This window comes from Centruroides sculpturatus, unplaced genomic scaffold (assembly GCF_000671375.1).
Source record: "Centruroides sculpturatus isolate CEXI.00-Female unplaced genomic scaffold, Cexi_2.0 scaffold219, whole genome shotgun sequence".
Taxonomy (NCBI): domain Eukaryota; kingdom Metazoa; phylum Arthropoda; class Arachnida; order Scorpiones; family Buthidae; genus Centruroides; species Centruroides sculpturatus.
Window position 1 is genome coordinate 687,135 of NW_019384506.1, and position 20,993 is coordinate 708,127.

At 31.0% G+C, this 20,993-nt stretch overlaps 1 protein-coding gene across 1 annotated transcript in view; it reads left to right on the forward strand.

The window, feature by feature from the left end:
• Nucleotides 1–20,993, forward strand: part of LOC111622242 — a 118,150-nt gene that overhangs the window by 87,140 nt on the left and 10,017 nt on the right. The window contains exons 29-45 of the mRNA XM_023364594.1: nucleotides 3–230; nucleotides 312–466; nucleotides 533–655; nucleotides 8,013–8,099; nucleotides 8,408–8,548; nucleotides 8,745–8,837; nucleotides 12,558–12,641; nucleotides 13,613–13,831; nucleotides 15,490–15,762; nucleotides 15,843–15,954; nucleotides 16,437–16,647; nucleotides 16,736–16,792; nucleotides 17,653–18,080; nucleotides 18,210–18,420; nucleotides 19,314–19,468; nucleotides 20,166–20,266; nucleotides 20,765–20,963. Of these exons, the coding sequence (XP_023220362.1) occupies nucleotides 3–230; nucleotides 312–466; nucleotides 533–655; nucleotides 8,013–8,099; nucleotides 8,408–8,548; nucleotides 8,745–8,837; nucleotides 12,558–12,641; nucleotides 13,613–13,831; nucleotides 15,490–15,762; nucleotides 15,843–15,954; nucleotides 16,437–16,647; nucleotides 16,736–16,792; nucleotides 17,653–18,080; nucleotides 18,210–18,420; nucleotides 19,314–19,468; nucleotides 20,166–20,266; nucleotides 20,765–20,963 (2,877 nt within the window). The remainder of the gene's footprint in view (nucleotides 1–2; nucleotides 231–311; nucleotides 467–532; nucleotides 656–8,012; nucleotides 8,100–8,407; nucleotides 8,549–8,744; nucleotides 8,838–12,557; nucleotides 12,642–13,612; nucleotides 13,832–15,489; nucleotides 15,763–15,842; nucleotides 15,955–16,436; nucleotides 16,648–16,735; nucleotides 16,793–17,652; nucleotides 18,081–18,209; nucleotides 18,421–19,313; nucleotides 19,469–20,165; nucleotides 20,267–20,764; nucleotides 20,964–20,993) is intronic.

Consider the following 20,993-nt stretch of genomic DNA (forward strand, 5'->3'; position numbering starts at 1 on the left):
AGTTTAAATTGGTACTGTACAAGTTTTCCATTTAACCATCAACAATGTTTTAAAAATGGCTCGTCATCTGGGACAATAACCAGATTTTTTCCATCTATTAATTTTCATGTCGGATTGTTAAATTTGAAATTGTCTGCTGTCAGTTTTAAGTTAAACATTTATCATGATAGAAAGTTGCAAGCTTCGACGTTGCAAGAGCTAGAGATAACAGAGAAATCTCACATGCTGCCGTAAGTATTTTATTTGTCTTTTATCATTCTTATTATTGAAATATTCTTGGATTGTGTTTTACATATTTCTTATCTGAATAGGATTTTGATTAAAAGATACAATCACTTCAGTCATGTGGTCAGGCAGGACACAAGACTTATATTTTTAGCTATCTGCAAGGGATGCAGAGACGTGAAATTAGAATTTCAGTGGAAACTGTGGCTCGTGCAAGATGGAAATCATAATCTTTATATTAGTGAGTATTTTTTTAACATTTAAAAGTTTAATTTTATTAATTATAAATATATTCACTTTGTTTTAGGTGAACATAATTGTGTCCAGGCCGATGGCTCGACCTTCTTTATTCATGCCGACAACATCACAACGGCAAAGCCAATGAATCCTACTGGACACTGGACATTAGAGTCAACAAACAGTAAGGAAGGTAATGTTTTTCTTTTACAGTATTTCTTATTTTTGATAGAAAAGAATTACTCAAGACTCACTTGAACCTTTAACTGGTGTGTATTATGATTAAATCTTGTAAATCAAATGTTTTCTTAACCTCTTCTTCAGGCATCGTTTAATTGCAAACTAGCCAGATCCTCTAAAATGAATTTGAATATGAAATTTGAACATATTCAAATGATGGACATTTCATATGATTACCTTCTCTGTGCATGCGTTCTCGTGATGTGATTAAATATGTACATAACATAATGATCATCAAAAAATGGCTTTAATATCAAGTTGGAACTCCAAATAAGTGTGCACGTGTATGAGTTCAAATAATGAGAACATATGTGCATGCATTCCTGTGTTTTCATAAATAAGGTAGAATGTTAACTATTGGTGTCAATACAGTCTGCCATGCTATTGAAAGATCGATGTCATCTATAAAATTAATGCACATGGATGTGCCATATGCTTTAAAAATCTAAATTGCCTGTAGCCATTTGAGGTGCTCCGGGTGTGGGGTGGTAACGATGATTTGTGCTCTGGTGAAGTCTGCAACAATGTCAGGGTCTGTGGCATATGTGGAGAGTGCAGTGGTAATCCTGTTATGTTGTATATCTGATTTATGTTTCTTTATTCTGACTCCCATTGAACATTTGGTGGAACCAATGTACACTATATCCCTATCACATCTGTTGTTTCCGATAGGGACACTATAAATGCCCGGTAGTCTGTCTGGGTTAGAGGGGTTTTTCTCGTTATGTAGTTGGTTGAAAATGATGGGGGTGTCTCCTATAGTCAATGCTTTTTTGCAATAGTGGTATATAATGATTTCAAAAGGGGGTTAACGGTTCAAGTGAGTCTAATTTTATATTCATCCCAGTGTATGGTCCTGATTTATATATTAATTAATTCTTAATGACCATTGAGTAATTTTCAAAGGTTAATTTAATAATGAAATTATGATTATAGGTTATGATTAGGAACATAATTACCAAGAAAATCATGATAATTTATGAACTGATATGATTAAGACAAAACATTATAATTCTGCATCAAATACCATAAATTACAATTAGAAGTAGCTGAAATTAAAAGTATTTTGAGCACGTGCAGCAGTGCATGCAGAATATAGAATAGGAGGCACAAGCTATAAAAAAGTGCATCATGCATTATTCAAGAAGCTTCAAACTATGATTTACATTAAGTCAATGCTTCAACAATTACACTGATTGCAGTCAGGTCTAACTTGGCCTTGAAAACAAGGAACAATCCTTGTTTTCAAGACCATACAATGAAGTTGCATGGGACAATGGACAAATAATGTTCATTAGTTTTTTTATATTAGCAGAATAGGCTAGAAGTCATGAATTTTCCATTGTTTGTTCATAATGATATTTGGAGGTTCCTTTGATGATTAGGAAAAGGGCAACCCAATGGAAAAGGAACATGTGCTGAAGTGCCTTAATGTGTGGACATACCTGCATACATAAATTTCTGTCTTGTTGGCACTAAGAAGGGGGTTTTGGCAACCCATTATGAATTCAGCAGGGCTCACAATAGNGTTTTCAAGACCATACAATGAAGTTGCATGGGACAATGGACAAATATTGTTTATTAGTTTTTTTTATATTAGCAGAATAGGCTAGAAGTCAAGAATTTTTCATTGTTTGTTCATAATGATATTTGGGGTTCCTTTGATGATTAGGAAAAGGGCAACCCAATGGAAAAGGAACATGTGCTGAAGTGCCTTAATGTGTGGACATACCTGCATACATAAATTTCTGTCTTGTTGGCACTAAGAAGGGGGTTTTGGCAACCCATTATGAATTCAGCAGGGCTCACAATAGGCAGCTGGGTTGTCAGAGATATATCTGGATGAACCCTGAAAAATTTCTGGGGTATTCTAACCCATTCAAATTCCATCCCAGATCCTCAAAATGGTGGGCTGCTATCTTAAGTGCTTAGCCATCAGGCTGTTCATAGCATCATGGTAGTAATATCTTACAAAATATTATAATACATCATGAACTTAAATTTTATTTACTTTCTTATTAACCTTCTTACTAATTATTTTAGAAAATGGGTAAGCAAAATTATAGTTTTGTGTATTTATTTTTATGTAAAATATCTTGTACATTTTACTGTTTATTGATAAATGTTAGTTTGTATTATCTACTTTTTCCCATCCATCTCCAATCCTGTCAAAGGCTAGGACCAATATTAATTATTAAAGCTATTGCTGACCATACAGCTTTAGCATGCTAATGTCTTAGGTTGATTAATCAAGTGTTAAGCTTTATTTGTAGATAACATGATGATAATTGTTTTTCTTAAGTAATATTAGAAGTTTTGTTAATTAGACAAATAGTTTTTACACTGATTTATATAGTTTTTGAATTCTTTGAATGTAATATTTTTTACTGCTGTTCTATATGTCTGTAATGAAACATTTTATATGAGTTCTATGAATATTCTTTATAGCATCTGTCTTCAAGTTACTACGGATTATTTCATATGTCTTGGCGAAGTGATGTGTGATACTCTGTGAGGTTCTGAAAGTTTTATAAAGTTTGAGAGTCTCCTTTTGTAATGCAAAACTTGATCTTGTGAAAGATTCATCAGAATCTTTTACAAGATTTAAAGAAAATGAATTGTTTATTTTCTTTACTAAATAAATTGACTGTTTCCCATTACTGCCAATGTGCATTTCTACTGCCAAGTCAAGATTTGTGAAACTTTACAGCCTAGAAGATAATCTATAATTCTAACAACTTTAATATTTTGATTTTGCATATACAGATATTTACTTTGATTTGACAAATAAGCTGCTATCTTATTATTTATCAGTCTAAATAAGCTACTAGCTTATTTATCAGTCTATAAACAATGCTAATTTAATGATTAGAAATAAAGTAATTTAGCTACAGGAAGGCATCTAATAATAAATTTAATTTTTAATTTAAGTTTAGAATATTCTGAACGAAAAGATTGTCCTGGAGTGAAACTTGAACTTGTAACTTCTGCTTAATGTGCAGCTGTGTTGTCAGTTGCACTACCAAAATCACATTTGATCTTCTTTTCCAGAAATATTAATTACTTAATCAGTATCATTTATATCTGAATTAGTTATCTGGAGACAGCTTTAGCACCTATAGTCCACTATGACACTCAACTGACTTACGCTTAACTCCAGCATTGAATATACAGTATATTAGAACATAAACATCAACCATCTTTAGATATGCAAATGAACTAACTTTTTAGTATAACTAGTTAGACCACCATCTTTGTCTCTAATTACTAAATTAACCTCATAACAGCCTGATAAATAATCTAGCAGTTTATTTGGTATATCTAATTGCATTCAATTGATGTTTACATTGTTACTTTGATATTTACAGCTTGCAAATTATATTGAACCCTACAGTTTTATTCAATTATGCTCGATATCTTTAGAACCGAAAGTAGTTTGCTAAGCTGTTTATATAATAAAGATGCTAGCCATAAAATTTCTTGATGCGCACTCAGTCAAATAAATTTTATAGAAACGTTAACAAAAAAATTCATTTGCCGCTAACAAAGTTTACATATTGGATCACTGAAACTTGATCTTTACTCTTCAAAACCGTGTCGGGCTTTACTAAAATTATTATTATTTTTTGAAAAGCCTATAGTATTTAAAAAGACAAAATAATACTGATCTAGAAAAAATCTTTTTTAGACATTAAATATTCTTTAATTTAAAAAAAATGAAAGATATTTTTTTAATTAAAGAATTATATGTTTGACAGCTGCTTATTATAAGGAATGCCTGTTTTATTTATTTTTTTTGTAAATATAAAAAAATTAAAAAGACCAAAGGCAATTTTATTCATGAATATTTTTATGAGGTGTAGAGAACTTGCGTCTATTATATAACACCACCATTGTCTGCAGTTATTTTTGGCTTTATGCCAAATCTTTCTTTTGTGCTATTTTAATACATCTACTACCATATTTTGGTAAGCTAAAATATCATAAATCTGTTTTTTTACACTCTGTGTATTACGTAATACGGCAGACTTCAGTCTGACAAATATTTTTATTATCTAAGCATCGCACTTCTTTTTCTTAAATTAAAAATTTATATCATTATTTTGAATTGAAGTAAAGAATTAAATTAGACGAGTTTTAAATCTTAAAACAGTTGTGTAAAGAGATTAATTTTATTTGTCTTTTTAATTGTTTTTGGACTTTTGAGAAAAATGTATCAAATACTTTGGAGTAAAGAGTCGAAGAATTAAGATTGAAATCTTAGAATAGAATTTAAATACGCAATTCTTGTTTTATTTTTAATTGTTGTCTTCACATTATGCCAAGTTTGTTGCTTGATAGTGATTTCAGCTGTAGTATCAAATCATATAAAGTCATTAAATAAGTGTTTAACAGATATTTATTTCTTAAATGAGAAAAAATTAAATTGTAAAATGATTATACTTAATTTAGTGCTACTTTTCGGTAATGCATTTGTCGCATGTAATGTCACAATCAGTAGCAGATTCACAACTCGAAGGGACTAACACAAAAATTATTTTATGCAGATGGTCCGATAAACTCTATTTGCCTCTGTAAATGTTTTTAAAAACGTTTGGAAGTTTGAAAAAAGAAATTTTAATATCATAAAAAATTGAATCAAATTCTTCAATTTATAAGTCAAATTGCTTTGTGATAAGCTCACAAAATTTGTTTTTATATGCCATTACATTGACCAAGTATCAGTGAAAAAAGCTTTTACTAAATTTATATAATTTATGTGGACACAAAGACATATTTCACATAATTATGGTTGAAATTATATAAAGGATAATTTCTAACACAGTTTTCTTCACTTATTCATTAAATAATGGTTACAAAAGACACACTTGTTCAAGTTCAGAGAAGGAAAAAAATATAAAACCTGAAAACTATCCAGAAGTGTGGGATTTATTATATAGAAACAAGTGTATTTAGTTAATGATGCTCAAATGGATTAGTTCTATAAATGTGATGGGAGTGGCATGCAACATAAATGTTCTGTTACATGCTCCATAAATCTGATTGAGAGGAAGCAGAGTGTAAACATTCTCTGTTCTTCTAAGTAGAAAGTGATAAATTTGGTGAAAGAAATAGATTCTGTTTATATCTTTGGTATTTTAAATGGCTAGTGCTTGAATTCTAACAAAAATGTTTTTATTAATCAGCTAACTAACATAGTAATGATTGTGGAGAATATAATTTTTGGGTTTTTTCAACCAAATGGCTTGACAAATTGCACAAAGGGGAAATGGAGAGAAAATTCTGGATGTTGTTATTAATTGAATATTGTATTATAGAAAACAGATGTGTACAGAATTATATTGCGTTTAAACTTTTAAGTATTTGTGTAAGTTAGAATAACAGTAAGATGCAGGAAGGAAACAGTATTTTATATAATTTCTGTACAAAATTTTTTATTACTTGAAGTACCTAGTTTTGCTCAAGAAATACCTCAGGAGGGTTGCATCTCCATTCTGTGCACTCCCTAAATCCATCCCTGACTACCTGCAAGAAATGTATTTATGATACATAAGAAAATTTCTTTCCATTAAGAAATGAATTATTATTTATAAATGTATGTTTAAAAATGTTGTATTTTGTTTTCTGTTCTGTGCAAATATAGGGTTGGCCAATAAGTCTGTGAGGCTTTTGTTGATAGATATTATGAAAAGCAACAAACTTCATTTGAAATTGACATTTCAATATTCACTTGAAAAAAAATATATAGAGATTGATTATGTTTTGAATATTTGATGTCAGTTGAACAATTGATAAACAAGATGAGCATTTTCGGCACACTGTGCTTTCTATTTTAAAAAATCAAAAACACTGTGCAAACCTGTAAGAAGATACGTGCAGTGTATGGTGAGATGCCTTGATTTCTATATTTGGAGAATGCCTGCAATCTTTCATGTCATATAGTGTGGATTCGTGTCAATTAGCTGCTTCACTTTGTCTATGTTGATCTTTTGTGAGATTTTGTTCTAGAGATTTTTCTGTTCAAGTACACCATGCAGGTCACAAGATATATGATGAGTTTCAGGCATTCTCTAAATATAGAAATCAAACATGGAAAACCATCTGCATCAGCTTGACTACATTAGCAAGCTTGATGTTTGGTTTTTACATAAACTGTCTGAAGCAAATCACCTAGAATAAATTTCCATCAGCAATTCACTAAGAAAATATGAGGAAAGAGATCCGTTTCTGAAGTGAATGAAAATGGGCGATGAAAAGTGGATCATCCAGTGCAAATGATCATGCAGACTGTGTGGCAAAACACCACAAACCACTTTAAAAGTAGGGCTTCTCCCATAAAAGATTATGCTCTCGATTTCGTGGAACCGGGGATTGTTTTACAAGCTGATTTTGTAGAATGGAACAGTTAATTTGGATGTGTACTGTGGTCATCTGGACAAATTGAATGCAGCTATTCATGAGAAACATCCAGAATTGGTAAATTGGGAGAAAGTTGTCTTCCATCATGACAGTGCCAAACCTAACGCATGTTTGCAAACACAACAAAAATTATTGGAACTGGTCTGGGAAGTCTTTTGTATCCTCCATATTCATCAGATACTATTCCCTCTGATTACCATCTGTTTTGTTCCTTTTAAAATTCTTTAAATGGAGTGCTTTGTTGCAGAGGAAGATATCAAACAGCATTTGGAATAGTTTTTTGCAAAGTAAGACTGGAAGTTCATTGAGCAAGAAATTATAGATAGAGCTTCCAAAAGATGGCAGAAGATTGTAAATCAAAATGGGCTATACAGTATTTAATAAATTTATTGCTTTCTCTGAAAATTTGTCTTTCATTTACACATTAAAAACTTGCATAGACTTATTAGTCAATCCTATGTGTAGTTATACTTGTGCAATTCTTTGGCACAGTGCTTTTATGGCAATGCACTGAGAAGATTGTTAATGACATGATTGCATTCTATTATCTTCATTAACAAGCAAGAATTCAAAATGAAAGTTTTCTTTGTGATGTACGATTATTACTCTCATCTCTGTATGGATAAGTGTTCATTTTTGTTAAGAGATAGGAGCATTTATTTACATTATTCTCTTCTGACGTACAGTAAATTATGTTGTTTATCACATAAATAAGCTTAGCTAAAAAAAATAGTTTGTCAGAATTGCATTGAATTTTTTCTTATAACCATGTATGCAAATACTAAAAATTATTTTGCATTATAAGTAACTTTATAATTAAAATTTTGTTGATTTAAATTCTGTTTATAAAACCGTGTAGTATAAATTAATTAAAAAGTATTTTTTCATAGATAATTTGGAAGAAGAGTTTCCTCCATTTCCAAAATTTCCCGGTCTTCCAGAAGTCAAGAAATGGCAGTCGTTTGTCGAAAACACAGGTAAATACAGTATTTGCTTGAAATTTCAATTAAAGTTTTTTCATTTGCTATGTTTGCTACTGCTGCTTATCTGCATGTGTGAAGACACTGGTCCTCATTCTGTAGACCATGACTAGATATTATATTTGTTTTATTTTACTTTGTATTCCCATTTAAGGGAGTGCAGTAGTTACTTTGATTTGTGATATTTACACCATTTACACTCCTATCTATATGACTTTTGTCAGACAGATGGGAGTGTAAATGGTATTCTGATGTACAATTAACTTTTTTCAAATTTATTAATACAGTTGTCATTTTTTTTTTAGATCGTAAGAAGAGAGAAACATTTCAGCAGACTGGTGATGATTTTGAGGAAAAGGACGAAGCAACGAACCCTCCATTTTTCCCGTTTCCTCCCGTAGAGGGTGATGTCACATATGAAGCCAGTCATTTGCATCTACCAGAAGGTTAGTATGATGATGGTCTTCATATTTAAATAATCATATTTTGAGATTCATAATATGTTACTTTTTATGAAATTTTCAAATTGTTATCTATAAAAAATATAAAATTTCTAATTTATTATAACTTGTTTATAATTAAACTGAATGTTAATTTTTACTTTAAGAAGAACTTTATGTAAGAAATGTTTTTATTGAATAGAATTTGCTGCACAGGAGCTCATTTCTGATTCATTTTATCCTTTTGAAGAAGGAAATCCTGGGGAGGGTGGAAGTGCCTTTGCACGAGAACATAGTAAGTTAACTTTGATTCATATCTTTTTATTTTATGTAAGTAACGCCATTTAATTAATTAAATGGGATAGTTTTCTTGTAACCGACGAAAAGATTGGCAATGATTCTGATGAGAAAACAAATAAAATAGTTGAAAATCCATTATTGATACTACAACATACTTACATAAAATTTAAAATAAATTATGTAAAAATATAAACAGTGATTAATCCAATCTCTCAGATTAATGCTAAACAATTGCCACATTATATTGTGCTATATTAATACTACTATTAATAATTAAATGCTAAGTAATATTTAAATTAATAAGAGAATGCACCTAATGCATATCTCTAAACCAAATCACTTAGCATTTAATTATTAATATTGGTATTAATACAGCCCAATATAATGTGGCAATTGTTTGGAGTTAAATTACATGAAGATTTTATTTGCAAGACAACAAAGCAGAAATTAATGCACAAAAAAGTTAAATTATTAACAATTATAACATGAATATAGAGTAAAAAGGCAAGACATTTCAGATGCACTGTACATGGCTTCAAGGAAAGAGATTGGAGATAACACATCATTAAAATAAATTATTAAAACAGGAAAGTTGACAAAACATCAGTTTAAATTTAGATATCAGAAACTAGTTTTGTTAAATATAAAATTTCATTTATCTAATAAAGGCAGTCGAACATTTAGATATGATTGTCATTTTGAATGTCAGCTAATTTTGTATTGTATATTTGAATAGGATTGTCTAATGTGATTCTTATGTAATGCAGAGATGCTTTATTGGCCAGATATGTGGTTAATATTCTAGGATTTCTTTCTTAAAGTCCAGAAATGCTGACAGACTTGTGATCATCTACATAATAACATATCAGTAATTATGTATTAACAATTAGTCAAATTATGCAGTCACTACTATAAATTATATACAGTTAGGATGAAAAGTAACAAGACATTGAGAAATTGCTATAATTTTTGTAATAATTTGCATAATGAATGTGATCATAATAAAATTTGCGCACACATACATCAATCAGTGGAATTTTATAATTCCCAAATTCCCACTCAGGCAGTGACTGAGAGAGGCACAGTGACAAAAAAGAAAGTCAACCATTTGTCTGTTTAGGAGTGTATAAGGATTGCCATACTGTATGAAGTGTGGAAATCAGTTGTTGCTGTGCAGATATAGTGAAGGACATGTGCCATAATCCATCCTGAAGCAATCAAGAATCGTCATTTGAAGCTAATGATCACAGATTTGGTTGTGGATGTGTAGAGAAGTGGCTGTCCATACAAATCAGTTTTTGGTCATTTGAGGAAATTGGTGAATGGCACCACTGCTTACATTGAATTTTAAAGTATGCGTCTGTGTTTCCATGTAATAAAGTATGTGCCAAATAATTTTTATCATATTTACTTTAGAAGGATAGAGATTATAGCAATTCCTCAATGCCTAGTTACTTTCCACCCACCCTTTTTATTATCTAGTCAGCATTTATATAGAGGTATTTATTTCTTTCCCATGTATAATGGCTTAATAGTCACTTGTAGATATTAAAACATTTGAATATAGTTATCATTTCCTAGTATGTATATTGTATTGCTTGATGTTTTGATATTCCAGGAGACCAAAAATTTAAAAATTCCTTACAAATGTGTGTGTATGGTAAGACCATCTATTTTTCATAATATCTCAGGACTGGATAAACCGAAAACTTGTAGAGCTAGAAAAAGGATTTGAATCACTAGTATCTTTTAAAGAAACTATATTAAAATTGAGCTGTTTTCAAAGTGTTACAGATGATAATTTTAAATTTAAATCTGTTTCTATAGAAATTTCTAAATATTTTGTTTATAACATTTAAAAATTATTCCTTAACTTCTTTTGTGACTTGATAAGGACTATTACAATATTTTGTTCTTGAATCAAAGATTTAAAAACGTTTTTTAATAATAAAATTCAGTGTTTGCTTTCATATAAACTAAATAATTCCATTCTCGTTTTCAGATTTTTATCTCCAAATACAAGGTTGCAAAGTCTGAAGATGACCATATCTGTGACCTTGACCCAGTTTTTGGAACCTTAGATTTTCTAGAGAAAATATCAGAAATTGTTGTTGCTCGTAGTTGGAAATTTTTCTTGATCTACAGTGATTTAATTGATCTGTTTAGTTTCAAAATTTAATGCATAAGAATTACACATATAAGATTTTTATATAAATTATATATAAAACAAAGAATATTCTTTTATAATTTATTTTAACTATAAATCCTATTTTTGATGTCTACAAACAATAGAGAGAAAACACACACGTTTACATATCTGGACATTTGATATGTTTGTTGCATATATTTTTATTTATGAAGAAGACAAAATAGTAAAGCAAAGAAATGTAAAGAATTCAGAAAAAATATATTTAAGCCATAGCAGCACAGAATTTGTTTTTAAGAATATGTCTTGATGGATTTCAGATTTAATTTCAGTAAATGAATTTTCATGTGTGGCAAGAACTCACTTAGGGCTTTTTTTTTTTTTTTTAACACTTTCCGCCCTGTGGGCACTAAGAGGGCCTCTTTTTGCAAGCCCATTATGGGTTTGGCCAGGCCCACAATGGGGCTGCCGGATGGTGAGTGACAGGGCCCAATATATCTGAACGGACCACCCCCGAAAAATTCCTGGGGATTTTTCGACCCGTTTGGATTCGAATCCTGGTCCCCCAGAGTGGTAGGCTGACACCTTGATCTCTCAGCCATCTGGCCACTCACTTAGAGCTAGTACACATTAGGTGTTGGGCGTTGCGTTAAACGCGTGTTAGCAGTGTACATGCGACGTGTTTAGCTCGGCATTCGATGACCATTCACACTGGCTCAGTTTGGAAATGGACGTGAAAGTAATTGCATGTGTGTGGCTCCTCTATCATTGCTATAAAAGATGATGACAGAGGCAAAGAGAATTTTGGGTGCACCCAATATTACAAGATAGACTGAAGCATGAAATGTTTGTGACATTGTATCCAAAACTAAGACAATATGAACCCAAGTTTTTAAATTATATTAGAATGTCTATAAAATCATTTGACAATGGCTGGTCTCTTTAGGATTTTATCAATAAATAGATCAGTATCAAAATGATCATTCTCCATTTCACCAATGTGCATCCACTCTACCCAAAAGTGCATTATTGAATGTACAACAAATTGGCAGCACATGTATCTCAAAGTGCGCGGCTGAAGCCTGCAAAATGCATGTTTTAACCAAAATCTATCAATGCACATTTGCATGTGTATACCTATGTGGAACTCTTGGTTCTTTAAAACGTGCATTACCAAAGCTTGTGCTTCACAACTATAAATGTATATAACTATGTGCTTCAAAATGCCTAATGTGTACTAGCCCTTAATGTCATCAATAGATTCTGAAAAACTATTAAGCGAAATGACATATAATGAAACCAATTTTACCATGGGTTAAATGACGTAAACAAGATGTAAGTTGGTTAATATTATTCTAATTGGAACATTTTTTGCGACCTCTGGCATTTATTTTCCACCTTGTAGAATCTATTTTACTGTTTATAAAAAAAAATTTGACAATGATAATTATAAATGACTACAGATGTACTTGTATCTTTCCCATAATTATAAATGAAGTGACATTAAGCCAGCACTTTCTGTATTATAAAGATTTTACATTTTACTAATCTTAAGTTATTTTACTTTAGATCTTCAGCAACTGGAAAAAAGTGAAGAAAAAATTTTGGAAGAAATTGGGAAGGGACGATACGGAACGATCAAAAATAACCAAAGTAAGTTTGGAATTCGAAACTCATCATTTGTTTCTGTAAGTCAAAAATATTATGAAACAACACTAAATGCTAATTGTATATAAACAAAAAAGGATTTGAATTATGTTTAGCAAAAAGATAATAAAATTAAAACTTATTTCATTTTTGTCCCATTAGTAACACGTGCACAAATTTTTTACTTGTTTTTATTGGTTTTGTTTGCCTGCCTCTAGTATCAAGTGTTTAAATTTTGTTGCAGAAATTTGTCAATTAAATAAGTATCTAAAAGTTTTTTTCTAGTAAGAAATATTAGTGAAATATTTTGCTGAGCAATAAAGCTAAGTAGGTTTGTTAAAGTTACTATCGCTATTGTTGACATTTGCGCAATACAAACACATCACTAATTGGATATAAATATCAATAATATAAACTTTACTATCAAACACTTTTATTAATTTAACAAACCTACTTAACAAACCTACATTAATTTAGCCTTTTAAAGGTCAACTTCAGGTTCCTCCATGTTTAAGCTAAAAGCAACATAAACATTAGAAGCAATTAAATCTTTAAAGATGCCAGAAAGGAAACTATTTTGATGTTTACATGCACATCATATAAGTAAATTTGAAATGAAGTTAAACCATTTTACAGTGTTTATATCTTACAGTATAAGTTGAATAAAGTAAATAGATTTAATTCACAACTATAAGATCTAACACCATTGCTATATTTTCAATTTAGTTGATAGCCCTGTTTCAGCCCATGTATTAGTGTATTTTCACAAAGTGTACTTTTGAATTTAGACATTTTTTGACAGAATGTAAACAATTTTTATCATTAGTAAAAGATGTAAATGTTATTTTAATAATAATTACATTACAGGTGAAACTATGTTGTTAATTAATCAAATTTTGCAAAGACAATTATTAAAAAGAATATATTACCTATCTCTGATTTTCATTCAACTTTATTATGTCAAATATTTCTTTTAGATGATGATGATTACAATGGTGAATTCAATTTGCCAGACGACATTGGTCACGCTGCCGTTGATGGTAGGTATCCCAGCACGGCTCCCCATGTAATTCGCCGACCAAGGATACCCTTATCTTCGGAGTCAAATTTGGTGTCTCCAGAATATTTTATCTTAGAACCAAGGAGTTTGAAGATTGGAAGCACGTATATTGTTGAAGCTACAGTTACCAGCAAAGGTACAGAAATGTTTTTAAACATTCTTCAAAGAAAATAAATTGTAGTGATTTTTTAATTGCTATAGAAGACCGAATTAAAAAATAAATTGCCGGTTGTTCTCACAGAAAAAATTTTGTTTCAATTACAGCAGATCATAAGTTATACTTAATTAGTTTAATACAGAACAAAATTTACATACAAATTAATCCGTCAAAAACTAAATTGACAAAGTCTGGGTGATGATCACAAATTCCTGGTATTCGGCAAATTACATTCAGTCTCTCCTGTTTACCTTCATTTTCCAACTTGTGGACACTATAAAACTGTTTTTCCATATTCGTCTTGGGTTTGCAGACCCACAATGGGGCGACTGCACTCATCATATTTGGTAGATACTACCAGTGAAAAATTTATGGGGTTGCTAGCCTGTATCGCAGGTCCCTGGAATTGTAGGTTGATGCTGTATTTTCTTCGGCCATTTGGTCATCAGTTGCAGACTTGCGGGTTGAAAATCCTGTTTTATATTGCTCATTTGTTTTAAACATTTCTGAAATTAGACTTTCTTAAAATTTTAATTAATATTTGTTAATTATGTTTGCTTCTAGTTTAAAATGTAGTAAATTAATCTGAAACCTTAGAATATAGAGAAAAACAAGTAAAATGGCAAGGCCATGTTTGGGACAAGACTGTCTCGGAGACTCACTACTAAGTGGGATCACTTTGACACTCATGGCGGGTCTTGTTCTCATTCTCCAATCTTTGGTATCGCTGCTTTTGAACGTGATTGTTCAAACTTTGCTGGTGACGGCCACGATTATGGGGTTGTCCATGATGCATTTTTGGTGAAATTAAGCTATTCAATGTCACAATTTCTCTTTGTTGCATGTCACACTAGGTTGAATTTTTGTCGATGCATAACGAAAATTTCCCATTTTTGAAAAAAGTAATTGTGGCTATTGTATCGTTCAAAATTATTTTTTTATTTGCAGAATTAATAAATGTAAAAAGAAAAAAAAAATTATATTTTGGAAGTTAGTTTTATAATATAAAATTATAATGACTTGCACCATCTAGTTTCAAAAATGTTCCGATGCTGAAATGAGATATCTCAGGTCAACCAGTCAAGGTCAGCATGTCGCAACCAGAGATATGTCGGGAATAACATGGGACAGGTAAATGGGTTTTTTCGAAGATTCGTTTGTCAAAATTTAATTTTGCAATGTTCACATTTCCAACTTCCCAACGAGCAATGCATGTGCAAATCTAACACCTATTTGTAGAGTGTTGCTGTTTTGTATTTTATTTTGACTTGGTTCTCGGTCCCCTGAGTACCTACAAGTCTGATTTTTTTATGTGCGCATGATTTGGGCATCTAATACTCAGTGCCAAATTACTACTCCTGACATGTACTCTTATCTTCATGTCTCTAAGATATGTACCCGTTGATGGCAGCATGATTTTATAAACAAGACAGTCTTGTCAATGAAATGATATTTGATTATTTTTCAAACTCAATTCATATTGATAAGAATTTGTTCAAGAATACTTTGTTGTTACTTTGTACTTACTTTGTTTTTAGCAATAACAAGTGTTTAATATGAAATGCAATAGTAATTATTTCACTCTCTAGTGTGTTATTTTTAAAATTTTTAAATAACAATAAAGTTTTTGTGTTTAGATAATCCAGAGTTAATGGGGAAAGCAATGGATTATGTCATTGTTAACATTGGCCCGACCAACGGTCGCTGCACTCTGATTCCTCTAGAAGGGAGAGAGTTTGCGACTTGGTTTCGCCTACACTGTATGGAATGGAGGACGGAATACCATCCCCTTTGGTATGAACTGCATTACACCCAGATACCCAATGCAACCGGACATCTGGTATATGTTGGGCTTAATGGAAATGCAAAATTTACGCTTCCTGCTGGCCTGCCCGAATACAATCACAATGGTAAATTCCTTATGTTTTCTTATGCTTGAATAACATAAAATAATCCAAATATATAATAATTGAGAATTTTTTTTATGTAGTGTATGTGGACGTTGTGGTTAGAGATGGCAGTGGATCTGGCACGAGAGTTTGCTCAATAGTTAGAAAAGTCTATCCGGAATGGGAAGACTCTGAAGATTTGAAATTATTTATGTAGGTTGACACATATTGTTTTATGTAACAGATACTTTTAATATAATGAATATAGATTAGTTATTTGATGATGTCAGTTATTTATTTGGATCATACATTACTTGATATGGTTTGCCATCTTGCCATCCTGCTATCACACTTATTTGATGATGGTCTAATAATCCACAGGTCAATGAAAATGTGTTTGCAATTACATGAGACAGAGGAAGCAGGTGAAATAATGGAGGCTTTATTCATTGATAATTATCATGCTACAAGAAGACAAAAGAAAGTGCTGATTGGATTGTACATTTATTGTCCTATTTTTTTATACTAAATGGATTTGATCTTTGTCTATGATTACAAATTGCTCACCATATTTTGTCTTATTTTAACAAGATAATTTCTTATTAAATAATGCACAGTTTCTTAAAATATTTTTCAAAAGTACTTTTAACAACAAGCAAAAGTTTGTCTTAAAATGACTTATCTTATTCCTGTAGTGTTAACGAAACTACAAGTTCTCAGTCGTCATTCAACAAAATGCTCGGTGAAAAAAATTATCAAGGATTATTACATCAGATACACGTTTGGGTAACTGGACTCAATCGTGTCGATGCTAACTTTACAAAAAGAAAAAGACGAGAGACAAATCGAGACAATCTCAGACAAGAGTTGATAAATTTGATCGGCAGTTTAAAGCTGAACACTTTGGTGAGTGGAGATAATTTTGTAAAATTTGTTTTCAACAAATTACAAATAGTGATTATAAAATTTATTAAATAAATTATTGTCATTGTAGGCAGAAGCACATCAAGCTCTACAAGCTCTCCTTCCTTTACTTGATGCACCTTCACAGGTTGGCATTAATACTTTGTGTATGTAATTATACATTAATTGTTAATACAGTATATAGAATCAAAATGTTTACAAACTGGAAAATGAGTGACAGATGAGGCAATTGAATGTTTATTAGCACAGAGGAATTATATATGTAATTGTGAGGGTGAGAAGTAGAACATATCGGAAGTTCGTGAATTTTGGTAGATGTGTGCAAAATTTAAGGGAACCTAAAGAATGTAATGGTAATACATTACAGCATTAATAAAACAAGAGGAAAACTATTGACTAAATGGAAGCAACTGATTTTTAAACAACAGCAAAGATGGAAAATCTTCCAGTTTAGGTGATTAACAATTTCAAGTATAAAGTCATTTATTTTGTATGAAAATTCCAGAGCACTGTTAAGTAGAAACAATTCTTTCAATTGATCACAAGATCAAAGCAACCACAATATTATTGCGTGTGTACCACACATTACAAAACTTTATTTATTGTTAGCTCTAGACCTCAAAATAGCATTAAAATGTTAGCTTAAGAATAAATTAAATGTTGTTATTAATTATGTAGGTCATCTTTTAGTTATAACAGAATGAATTATACTGATGATGATTTAATATTACATTTCTGTTTAAATCATAATGGAAATGTAATTATAACTGATATCTTCTAGAAGAAAATGCCAACATTGAACAATACAACCAATAGAATTGCCCTATTAGGAGCTGAAAACAATTTATAATTGTACATCTATCAGTTAAATTACAATTAATCGCTAATACTTTTTTATATTTTCATTTAAAAACTTTATTGCATCAATTGTAAAATAAGAATTTTAACAATGTTGTTTTCTGTAGCTTAATGACTTATCATTTTTAGATTTTAGTGAAAGATCTTACTACGAGTTTTGAGCTGATTCAAAAATTTAATGAAAGAAAAAGTCTTCACATAAATTTTCCCGTTAAAACTTTCCAAGAATCTTTACTAAGAGTCACTTCGCAGATCATTTATTTGTCTTCGATTCTTCTTGAAGATGCAGAACTAGCAAAAGACATAACATTGAAATCTCTTCTTGAGAAGAGTATAATCATTATGAGAAATGCCATTAAGAAAAATGCTTCCTCTCTCATTCCGAATGATAGACCTTATGTGTTCGAAACATCTCACGTGGTCTTCTTCTATAGTCGCATTGCCACTGATAATCCTGAGCCGATTATAAAATTTGGAGAGAATGAAATTATTTTGGGTCGACAGATGTATTTAGACTTGTTTAATGTTTCGGATAGGGATAATTTACTTTCTTGCAGGTAAGCAAATTAAGTTTCCTTTTTTGACTGTAGGAAATGAATAGTTTGGCTTTATTATTTAAAAGCATACTCACAGTGCATTCTGTAGGATTTTAAATAACTTATAAGATTTATATTCTCTTTTGCTAGGAAAAGTTATCCCTTTATTTGTGACTGTGTAGAGATTATGGCCGAATCTTTTGCTAATGGTCTTTATGTAAATGGCAACAATTGGATCAATACAGGAATATCGAGCAAATGGAATGGTGGAATTTCAAGCGTGAATTTTCATTCTTGTGACGTGCAAGATCACGTACACGTAACAAATCCAAACGTTGAATTTCATTTAAAAAGATTAAAGGTCCAGTTTTGCCTTTATATTTTATATTTATTTAATTTTAATATGCAGTAAGTTCTATTTTTCCTTCAACAGTACTGCACAATCTTTATGTTCTTCTTGTCGCTTCTTATACTTTTGGTGGAAAACTCTTTATACTGCATTTCTAAGATTTTTCATACTGATCGCTTGTTTAGCAAGCAACCTGTTCTTTGATGAATTAACCCCAGTGTTTTTTTGAAATTGCTGTATTAATTTCAAAATACACGTAAGCCATCCGGATTTTTAAGTAGCTGGAGTTAAGATGTTGCTGTTTGTGTCGCGATAACAAATACAAAAAAAAAATTAATTATTGTAAACGAGTTGTGATTACGTTTTTTTACCTTAGTGCTTAACAAATCCCTCCCGAATCATTCCTATCACCCTCCAATAAATTGTATAACGGCGCAATCCATTTTAAACCAATTGGATCACGGGTAGAAATGATTGACATATCGAATGACGTCACTTACGTAAACTTACGTCACTTACGTTGAGGAAAAACATTTTCCAATTATCGTGTTACACTTACATCGTAAATGTTGGCCTGCGCGTAACGTTCTGTACATTCGGCGGGTACAACACGCTTCATGTGGTACAGTCGACCCCCTATAACACTGTTGATAATTCCGTTTTATATGAATTCCATGTTGTACGAGTCACTTCGATTTTACAAATACGTGTGCCAGGCTGTAAACGGCTCATGTATTTGTAAAATCTAAATGACTCGTACAACATGGAATTCATATAAAACGGAATTATCAACAGTGTTATAGGGGGTCGACTGTACCTCATGAANTTAAAGGTCCAGTTTTGCCTTTATATTTTATATTTATTTAATTTTAATATGCACAAATAATAAAAATCTATATTTACAGATGAATTTGGGAAAAGAATACACTCTTTCAAAGGATAACATTCATATTCATCAACTGAATCTTACTAAAGATCAAGTTAATAAATCACTGATTATATCACTTGATATTCAGGATTTTGAAAAGAAGCATTTGTTTCCTCTCTGCTTGTTATTTAGGTAATAATAAATTTTTGTTTTGCTAAAGAATTTAATAGTTAAACTTGGTCCCATTATTTAGTCCTTAGTATATTTATATTAAACAGTTTAAAAATACTTTTCCAGTTGTGAAGTTCTGGCGAGCCCGGAACTTTGCCTCAACCTGACAAAACAGACAGGTGAGCAAAGTTTCAGGTGTGTTGGATCTTCAAATAGTCTCCATTTTCTATGTTATTAATATTAAGTGTAAGTACTGCATTAATCATGCTGTGTGTTCGATGTATAAATGTACTTCTGTTAGAAAGAATGATGTTGCCTTCTCTAAATTAAAAAAATTTGGTTTGTGTATTTTGGATGATGATGTCTTGTTCTCTTTGTCCACCTGAAAGGTTGTCTCAACCTTGAGAAAGAAATAGGTGAGCAAAGTTTCAGGTGTGTAGATGGAGCAGACTAACTTCAAATGCAACAAAGTGTCAACAACTTAAATAAATAAACTTAATAAAAATACAGTGTAGTTTTGATTTCTTTTTTGAGTAAATTATTAATCAATCACTTGAGCAGGCTTTTATTGTCAAATAGATGATGTGTGTGTGTCTGCATTTTATTCCATAGTAATGTTGAATTATATTTTTAATCAGAGTTTGTTGTATATTGGCTGTGTGATAATATGTGAGTGGAATTCTTTTAATGTATTTTATTTCTTTTTCTTTATTTTTAGTTCGAAACAACCTCCACAACCCACCAAGTATATGAAGAAAGTATCGTCAAAACATCATGAAAAGACTATGAAGTTATTTATTCCAAACTATTTAGTGAAAGGTATGCTTTAACTTTATGTGAACACAATCTGAAAATTGTTTCTTCCCATTTTAATTTATGCATAATGTTTTTGTATTTATATATATTAATTATTTCTAAATATCCCAAAACTTAACACAAGTTTCAGAATTTTAAATTGCAGAGTTTTACATACACTCAGAATGGAATGTGTTTACAACATATTAATACATAATCTCACTAAGATCTGTTTATGTGAAAATTCTTTTGTAACAATTGATAATCCCAAATTAATTCAATACAGTGGTTCCTCATACTTTAAATATTAGTGTAACAAGAGTGATAGACAGCTGGAGTGCACTTTTTCACTGTAAATTCAGTTTGAACTTTGAAGCGTCATTCAAACTCTGAAGTGTTTGAAGTAAGAAATACCACTGTAATTATAGAATTAAATCTTGTATTACTAGTTTTGAATTATTTTTTATTAAAGTTTATGGATAATTATTTTGAATAAATTTACTATAAACTTTCTATTACCAGAACCAGGATTGTACTATTTGACAGTGTTAGACGGACATTTCTCTAAGCATTCACGGCAAAATATTGATTTTTCACCCATAACCTACACGTTGCAGACGTGGTTAGAACAGTGTGTAAGTTGGGATGGACACCGACAGCATTGGTCTTCGGACAGGTGCATTGTTTTAGAAACAACAAACATCGATAGTGTTCACTGCAGGTATCAAAACTATTAAATTTTTTCATTGCA